We start from the raw sequence: 9,698 nt of genomic DNA, 5'->3' as shown, positions 1-9,698 counted from the left end.
AATCAAATGTAGAAAATTTTCAAAAGGCATCCTTAACTGTATGATTAATTGACTGACATCTAATGTAGTTAAAAGTAAGTACTGTGATTTTGCTCAAGTCTCAGTGCTGAGTTCTTGATGACCTGAAATTCAGGTGAGTTAAGTACACATCTTGGCTGTGCTCTCTGCTTCGCAGTGGGCTTACTGCTCCTCTGTCCCCTGTAGAGATAATCCACTCCTCCCGTGCACCTCACCGTCTTTCTGCTTCAGGCCAGGCAGCACAGGTAGCAGGCATGTTTTCATTCTAGGGATTTTTATTAACAGTGGGGCTGGATTGATGCTCTCTGCTCATGCTAGCTCATTCCTCATCCACCAGAACATGCTGGAAAAAGTGAATATTTTGACCAGGTTTTAAGTTATTATAAGTGCTAGTATTATCTTGGACTGGAATATGTATTTGCTGTCTTCTGTCTGCTATGATGAGCAAGCCTGCAGGTCGTTATGTTAGTGGTAAGCACTTACCATTTTAATCTTTCTTGTTCATTCAACAGTTACTTTACTGTCATTTATGGGAAACAGCAGTGAATAAAACTGGCCTGACCCTGCCCCGCGCTGCCTACAGTTGATTGCTCATTCTCTGAAGGTCTTTTTTGTTCGTTTGATTTTTGCATTTGTCTTCTTTTTAATCTTCATTTTTTGACAGTTTAATATGTGTATAGAATGCATTTTGATCATGCTCACCTCGTTACCCTTTCTTAAGTTTTGTAATTCAAGGTAGTTTTTATTCTTCTCTCTCAAGGGACTCTGTAGACGAAGAGCTGACTGCTGAGAACTCCCAAGTTAGATAGGATTAATGATGTTTTAAAGCAGTGCTCCAAATATGTGGTACGCCTCCTTCAAAGTTGAGTTCAGTTATGTAATCCAGTTCATCTCCCGTTCTTCAACATTTTATTATTTTATCATACATATAAAGTATTATCGCTGCTAAGTTTCCTTCTGTGATCCACCCTGTTCATCCTCTACGGAAAGTGTTTTAAGCACATGTTGGCATCCTTCTGAATTGTGAGCCAGTGGTTAGTTATGATTCGTATAAGTGGGAGCAAAGCTTTGGTGATTCTTAGCAAAATCTCTTTGACTTTTTAAAATGAAAAAATTATCAGTGCAGGTAAGTGTGGCTCAGGCTTTATAACTGTTGACAAAGCAACTCTCAGAACTGTGGGATTCAAAATACAAAAACTGTTTCAACATCTCATAGAAATCAATTTCAGTCAACCCTCTTGATGTGCAATTTGTTTGCTGGTTTTTTTTCTTCATGAGCCACTGTTCCCCAGAATAAATCAAAGCGTAAGAAGATGAACTTCCATGCCCAGGCATAGACTCTTTCCCCCAGCTACCGCTGCTGTCTAAAGCAGAGTCACCTGCGGAGTAGGGTGGAGGTAGAATCAGCAGGGCTGGGTGTGTTCTGAAGTCACTGTAGGGCTGCGTAGCGTGGGTGTATGTGCTGCCCACCTTCTGCAGTCCCTCAGACAAAGGCACAGAGGGATTCCATCACTTAAATAATGGAACCAATCTTTGATAAAGTATTTAACTAGAAAAGGGAAGCATGAATGTTAAGGTTTTTGGGTTACAGACTTAGAGCGGTGATGATACCACCACCACCACCACCACCACCACCACCACCACCACCTCCACCACCACCACCACCACCACCACCACCACCACCACCACCACCACCACCACCTCCACCACCACCACCACCTCCACCACCACCACCACCACCACCCACCACCACCACCACCACCCACCACCTCCACCACCACCACCACCACCACCACCACCATCACCACCACCACCACCACCATCACCACCACCAGCACCACCAGCACCACCAGCACCACCACCACCACCACCACCACCTCCACCACCACCACCACCACCACCACCACCACCACCACCACCTCCACCACCACCATCACCACCACCACCTCCACCACCACCACCACCACCACCACCACCCACCACCACCACCTCCACCACCACCATCACCACCACCATCACCACCCTCCCCCACCAGACTCAGAATACACAGATGAGTGTAGTTAACATTTTAGTTAGGAGTACATAAATATAAGCTGTTTATTTTTTATATTTATTCTGTCCAAATCCTGATTTCCTTTGTTTAGGGAAATAATGAATAGTTCTTTGAAATTATTTGGCAACTAATAAAAATTCAGAGTAGGGTAAAATTTAGAGAAATTAGGAGTTACATTTTAAGATAAATTAACATGGTGGCTTTATTTGCAATTTTATTTCTGGATATAAGCTATATAGCGGGGGTAATTTGTAGACAGTTCTGTTTGTGGACTGTCTGAAATCCTTAGCCACTAAGGCCTTTCTGTTATAAAAATGCCCAGCACAGCTCAGCATAGGTGGAGTGTGAACGTGTTTAGAAGGCAGTAAGATTTATAACAAAAAATACAGATTTGTTATTTGCTAGTCAACTTTGGTTTTAGAATTAATTCTACCCAAATCATGCACTAAGAATAATTATTTTAATGATTAATTAAATTATTTAAAAATTTACCTTACAGATTGTCTTTTAAACTTTTTCCTTAGTTATTACTTTCTTTTGGAAATTTTTTTTTTGGCAGTTCTCATAGAATAATGATGGCACTGACCCTCTTCTGGGCTCTTAAGTGTAATGTCAGGATTTCTCCACATGCAGGTTGTCTTGCTAACCTGCCCTATCACAGGTCACAGTAGAATGGAGATGAGATGGGAATTGGTGCCTAAATGCTGTCTTGACCACACAGACAGCACGTAGTTCACTAGCAGTGGGGTAGATGCAGCCGTCTCGGTCACTGCCTGCAAGGAAAGGCCAAAAATGAAAATACTCTTTATAAAGTATTTACATTATTCAGGTAATAGTACATAGAATGAACTTTTATGTTCATAAATACCACACCAAATATTCAGTGTGTTCCCTGGGCAAGTAAGTATTGACAAAACTAATTTGCTATTTTGCAGTTTTAATTTTAATGTTCTTCTACTTATGCATGTCCTATGCTTAAATGGGGCTTTTGCTTGGACTTTTAAAAATACCTTTATTTGTCTAAAGTTTTTTAAAATAATGTGAATAATAATACTGGCTTCTATATACTTAGTAATTCTGTAACGATGCTTGAATGTCCTCTATTAAATATTTTCTTTCTATATTATTTTACACATCATAAAATTCTGAAAGTAAGTGAGGATTTTAAGAAATATTATTAGGTTGTTATACACTTGAAAAGTTTTAAACCGAACCGGTCATCGGCATATCCTTTTGTTACTGATTTTTAAGTATTTGATTTTTATGACCCCTCAAGTTCTTCTAATTAAATGCTTCTGAGTACTTAATTAAAAATAATCACAGCTTACTAACCACTGTTTGCCTTGTATTCTTTGTAATAATTTAATTGTAGGTCTCTTTTACTTCATACCATTGTTGTGCCATTTTCTTTCATCATAAATATTAACACAGTTTGTATATTTACTGTCAGTCAGCTAGAGACCTGGCTACTAGCAGGCATCTTTAAGATATCTTCAGGCTTTTCAACAGTGGTCTCGCGCAACAAGTATTACCTTTTCCCTGACACCTGCCTCTTGTAGCAAAGCTGTATTTAACGTCCCCCGTACGTACCTGGAATCTGAACAGAGAGTGGTTGCCACATTCCAACCAGCCTTACACCATTCTTCATTTTAAATTGGCAGTTCTGCAAGTAGCCCCAGTTACAAGGGTAGGCAGTTTGGGTAGCAATGCTGAGATGTGGTTTCCAGAGGCACTCTCCTGACGAAAACTGAGTTTGTGTCTTCCACCATATAAGCTTAATGACTCTTCACCAGTTTTGTTTGCAGTCAGTAACTCTATAGCCATTTCTCTTGATTAGATTCCTTTTTTATTAACAAGTGGGGAATCATTCAGCATCACAAATTGGCAATTTTTTCTAGGTAATGCTGTTTTTCTTTTTATGTGTGCATTTATTTGGCCATGTAAAGTGTGCTTACAACTAATCAAAGCAAGCAGTTGGTGGGAATTAATGCACGACCCATCCGCAGTGGAATACAGCATGCGCTATGAAATTGCAGTTCGTTCACGCTTTATTTTCCGTCCTTCACACTCTAGTTTCACATATACTATAATCCATTCTGTTTTTACTTCTTCATAGATTGGCCAAAATGGGAAGGGCTGGATTCTGCTCTCTTCCACGAAGAGTTAATGGGACTGGATAAGATCAAAGTCTGAGGCTTTTTCCTTCCTTAATCAGGTATGCATTGAACAAAAATCACTAGTTATATGCATGTGCCTTTAAAGTATTTGGTTGATAAACATATTGTGAATATAATTTTGATTTGATGTTACGTTCACAACTTTATATTTATCCTGAAATTTTAAATGTATCAATGATAAGTAATTTGAACTTTGTAATGGATTAAAATATAAAAGCATTATCAGCCATGAAAATTTTCAGCTGGTCTTAGAAAAGTGTAATATTTGCTATCAGTGCACTTCCTCATTGCTCAGTATGTACATCCAGAAACATCCATTCGTTACTTCAGATTGAGTACCCCGGTTTAATATGATCAGATGCGTGTGTGTTGTTTTGTGGTGCCCTTTTAATGTCTTGTCAGGGAGGAGTTGCATTAAAGTTGCTTTTCTCTCCTGGAATTCTCAGCGTCACAGCTGTGTTGCTACAGTGGTGATTATGACCAGTGTTCAGACCTAGTTATTTAGACGCCTTGCGTTCCCTTTTGATCCTGCAGTTGGAAAATCATTGACGTGGTCATAGTCTCTCAGTAGGTCTATGAAAGCATCAAGTGAGGAAATCACAATGAAAATTAAAGCTTTATACTAATTTACTGTCATTATTGATCTGTAGAGTAGCTCTTACCCCTATCAAGGAGGGAGGCAAAACATCTGTCCTTTGAATGAGCTCATAACAGGAAGAAGCAAGTCTTTGAGCTTCAGAAAACCCACAGCCAGAGCTAACAGCTGCATCAGTGCTATGATGTCAGAGATAACAGCTGCACCAGTGCTGTGATGTCAGAGATAACAGCTGTACCAGTGCTGTGATGTCAGAGATAACAACTGCATCAGTGCTGTGATGTCAGAGCTAACAGCTACGTCAGTGCTGTGATGTCAGAGCTAACAGATGCATGAGTGCTGTGATGTCAGAGTTAACATCTGTATGAGTTATGTGATATCAGAGCTAACAGCTGCATCAGTATTGTGATGTCAGAGCTAACAGCTGCATCAGTATTGTGATGTCAGAGCTAACATCTGTATGAGTTATATGATGTCAGAGCTAACAGCTCATCCGTGCTGTGATATCAGAGCTAACAGCTGCATCAGTGCTATTATGTCAGAGCTAACAGATGCATCCGTGTGTGATGTCAGAGCTAACAGCTGCATCAGTGTTGTGATGTCAGAGCTAACAGCTGCATCAGTGTGTGATATCAGAGCTAACAGCTGCATCAGCATTGTGATACTCATTGCATCATATTAATATCATGTGTAAACTGAAAGAGGAGCTTCCTGATATTTAGAACAATGTAAAGGCCTGCATCTGTCTTACAAAAAGAAACTATGCGCTCAGCTTTCCTGAATGCTGTACTGCTTCAGTCAGATCATGGCTCACTGCTGCTTAGTCTACTATGGACAGCCTCTCTGCTAAAGTACAAAAAGATACGTCATGCACTCAAGTGTTACCAAAATGTAGGTGTTTAAAATTCCTGAAAACTAACTGGAATCTGTGAAAGTGAGTGTAACACACTAAATTGTGTAAAGGCATGTGTCAATCTAATACCAAAACACAGGTGAGATAAGGAAGTTGCTTTTTTTTCTTTAAAATATATAAGAGGATGGCAAATTCATTTAACTATGTTTAGTAGTCAGATCCTTTTAAGAGGCATTATGGTTGCTACCATTTTTGTGGTCTCTTGGAAGAACCCCTCTAAATTACCGTAAGAAACCTTGAGGGAATATTTAACTCAATGGTTTTCACCTCACCTGTGTCACATATCAAATGTTTATGATTCATAACAGTAGCAAAATTGTAATTATAAAGTTGCAACAAAGTAGTTTTATAGTTGGGGGTCACTCCAACATGAGGAACTGATAAAGGGCAGTGGCATTCGGGAGGCTGAGAACCCCTGATCTGACTTATAGAGCGGTAAAGTCTTTGAGAAGTTGATCTTCCCGCTCTGAGAAAGAGAGTTAATTATATTCACTTCTTCTTATCTGTGGAGGTTCCTGTCTAGTTTCAGTTGTCTTGTTTAAAAGTAACAACACACTCTTTGTTGCTCGAGAGACATACTTGATTCCTTCTCGTAGCACTGATAGTGAATTGAAACTCAGGGCGAAACACTTCTGTAATGATGCGTTTTTGCACAGATGTTGTGCACTGTGAGAACTCTGAGCAGGTGTGCCACACTCAGGTTCAGTTGTATCAAAAGCTAATTTGTTCAGCTTGGGGAGGCCTAATGGCTCCAGCTTATTAGTAACATTAGTGCACCCAGTGAGAATAATCTCTATGACGTGGAAACAGTTGAGGGACACTAACCATACTTCCCCAGATGACAAGGGTCTGCAGTGTTCACCTCAAGTAGTATCAACAGGCTTTACCATGTCAAGAATATTTGTTCTGAAGATCAATCATTTCCACCCTCATTCAGAAACCCCCTTAGAGTATTCTAACACTGGTCAAAGGGTCAGTTTACACTCGGTGGTGCTTTCACCTCTCTTCCTACGGGATCTCAGCTTCCCGCACCTCTTCCCTGGACTCCCTGGTTTGCCAGGTGCTCTAAGTGCGTGTGTGTTCGCGTGACCCACATGCACAGCGTAGTGGGCACAGAGTGCAGTGGCTGTTCAGCTGTAAGATGGCAAGTTTCTGGTGCAACCTTTAGAACCCTACTCTGAGAGTTCCTGAGTTCACTGCTGTCCTGCTAAGTCCAGCGTTTGTCAGGTGTGATTTCAGGGTATGTATGAACTGTTCATTCTGAGCAATGCGTTGATATCTATCTGTTTTGGAAAATACAAAGGAACCTACAGATATTACATTGGACCAGCTGAATCCATTTTATGGTTTCTTTTTTAATTCAAAAGCATCACAAAGCAAATAATTTTTTAATTGAGTTTAGTTACAAACTAGTTGTTTCTTATTTTTTTTTCCAGTCCCTTTTTGCTTTCTTTTACGACCACATGAAACTTGAGAAGCCACCTAAAGCTATATCACTTAGTGGAGTTGGGCAGTTCCCAGGTGTCCAACAAGAAGGCCTGGTTTAGGCTGCGATGGCCACTGTCATTCCTGGTGATTTGTCAGAAGTAAGAGATACCCAGAAAGCCCCTTCAGGGAAACGTAAGCGTGGTGAAACCAAACCAAGAAAAAACTTCCCTTGCCAACTGTGTGACAAGGCCTTTAACAGTGTTGAGAAATTAAAGGTTCACTCCTACTCTCACACAGGAGAGAGGCCCTACAAGTGCACACAACAAGACTGCACCAAGGCCTTTGTTTCTAAGTACAAATTACAAAGGTACTACGCTCTATTTGTCTTTCAGATTATGCTTTCTCTTGTGTTGGCCGTCTGAAGCCGTTGTAAGTGTGTGTATCTGTATACACATTTCTCAGCTCATTCGCAGACAGGAAATGTTAAGTAGATTAGACATTGGGTAGCCTGAAATATTCTAAGTTACATACTTCTGTGGTAGTGTCTTTGGATTTTTTTTTTAAGTAAAAATGCTTAATGAGAGTAGAATTTCCGTGTGTAAAGAGAAATTTCTTCATGGAAAGGGTGTGGACATTACATGAATGTGTTCGGTCTTGCTTGTTTACTTTTGAATGAGAGCTGAAAACCAGTCAGCACTAAAGTGGCAACGTAGATGGCTCAGGTTCTGCAGTGTGTTAACTGTGCTGTGCTGTGTGCTACTCAGGGAGACCCTCATTAAGAGAGCTGTGAGCTAGCCTTATAGTTTAGCTTCCCATTTGAAGAATGAGCATGTACCCTTTTGCTAAGATATTCACTCACAGAATCTATCTATGTTTAAAGGCACATGGCTACTCACTCTCCTGAGAAAACCCACAAGTGTAATTATTGTGAGAAAATGTTTCACCGCAAAGACCACCTGAAGAATCACCTCCACACCCACGACCCCAACAAAGAGACCTTCAAATGCGAGGAGTGCGGCAAGAGCTACAACACCAAGCTCGGCTTCAAGCGGCACTTGGCCCTGCACGCTGCCACCAGCGGCGACCTCACCTGCAAGGTGTGTTTGCAGACTTTTGAGAGCACGGGCGTGCTCCTGGAGCACCTGAAGTCGCACGCGGGCAAGTCCTCTGGGGGCGTGAAGGAGAAGAAGCACCAGTGTGAGCACTGCGAGCGCAGGTTCTACACCCGGAAGGACGTCCGGAGACACATGGTGGTGCACACGGGGAGAAAGGACTTCCTCTGCCAGTACTGTGCACAGAGATTCGGACGGAAGGATCACCTCACTCGACACATGAAGAAGAGTCACAACCAAGAGCTTCTGAAGGTCAAAACTGAACCGGTAGATTTCCTGGACCCTTTCACCTGTAACATGTCTGTGCCTATAAAAGACGAGCTCCTGCCGGTGATGTCCTTACCTTCCAGTGAACTCTTGTCCAAGCCATTCACAAACACTCTGCAGTTAAACCTCTATAACACTCCGTTTCAGTCCGTGCAGAGCTCCGGATCTGCTCACCAAATGATCACAACTTTACCTTTGGGAATGACGTGCCCCATAGATATGGATGCTGTTCACCCCTCCCACCATCTTGCTTTCAAATGCCCATTCAGTTCTACCTCATATGCAATCTCTATTCCTGAGAAAGAACAGCCGTTAAAGGGGGAAATTGAGAGTTACCTGATGGAGTTACAAAGTGGTGCACCCTCTTCATCCCAGGATTCTCAAGCGTCGTCATCTAAGTTAGGGTTAGAGCCTCAGAGCGGGTCCCTGGATGACGGTGCCGGGGACCTCTCGCTGTCAAAGAGCTCTATTTCCATCAGTGACCCCCTCAACACACCAGCATTGGATTTTTCTCAGCTGTTCAATTTTATACCATTAAATGGCCCTCCTTACAATCCTCTGTCAGTGGGGAGCCTCGGGATGAGCTATTCCCAAGACGAAGCGCATTCTTCTGTTTCTCAGCTGCCCACCCAAACACAGGATCTCCAGGATCCTGCGAGTGCCGTGGGTCTCGGTTCTCTGCACTCACTCTCAGCGGCGTTCACCAGCAGCCTGAGCACGAGCACCACCCTGCCCCGTTTCCACCAGGCCTTCCAGTAGGGCCTGGCGGCAGGTTCGAGAGGGAGGCGCGCGTGTAGCCCCGCCCTCGCTGACCGTTTTTATCTTAGTGCCTACTTTAAGACAATACAAAAACTTCTGCTTTTGTATAATATCAGGTTTCACGAAGCCAGTAAATAATAGGAAGTAGCCTCTTCGGTAAGCTTTGAAACCATTCATGTTTGCTGTTTCTCCCGATTTACTGCCAGTTGTCATAGTCTCAGAGTTTTATTTCATATAGGAGCGCCATTATTATCACTAAATTCTTCAGGTCCTGTGTTCAAATTACTATTAGACTTTTTTTCATTTTTGTCTAATAGCATTGGGCATCGGACATTTGGCTCATTTTTTTGCAAATATGCAGTACAATGTAAATCTT

The 9,698-nt window shown here is 41.9% G+C and overlaps 1 protein-coding gene across 2 annotated transcripts; it reads left to right on the top strand.

Annotated features, from left to right (window-relative positions):
• The first annotated feature begins 4,152 nt into the window (after nucleotides 1-4,152).
• Plag1 (PLAG1 zinc finger) lies at nucleotides 4,153-9,322 on the top strand. Of its 2 annotated transcripts, none has more exons than XM_038348203.1 (2): nucleotides 4,153-4,286; nucleotides 8,065-9,322. In XM_038348203.1, the coding sequence occupies exon 2, from the start codon at nucleotides 8,069-8,071 to the stop codon at nucleotides 9,320-9,322; it is 1,254 nt and encodes a 417-aa protein (XP_038204131.1). In that variant the 5' UTR covers nucleotides 4,153-4,286; nucleotides 8,065-8,068. The 2 variants fall into 2 exon arrangements, with proteins under 2 accessions (XP_038204131.1, XP_038204130.1); XM_038348202.1 differs by lacking the exon at nucleotides 4,153-4,286 and adding an exon at nucleotides 7,310-7,551.
• Nucleotides 9,323-9,698: the final 376 nt, after the last annotated feature.

This window comes from Arvicola amphibius, chromosome 11 (assembly GCF_903992535.2).
Source record: "Arvicola amphibius chromosome 11, mArvAmp1.2, whole genome shotgun sequence".
NCBI classification, from domain to species: Eukaryota; Metazoa; Chordata; class Mammalia; order Rodentia; family Cricetidae; genus Arvicola; species Arvicola amphibius.
This window is presented reverse-complemented; position numbering and strand designations above follow the sequence as displayed.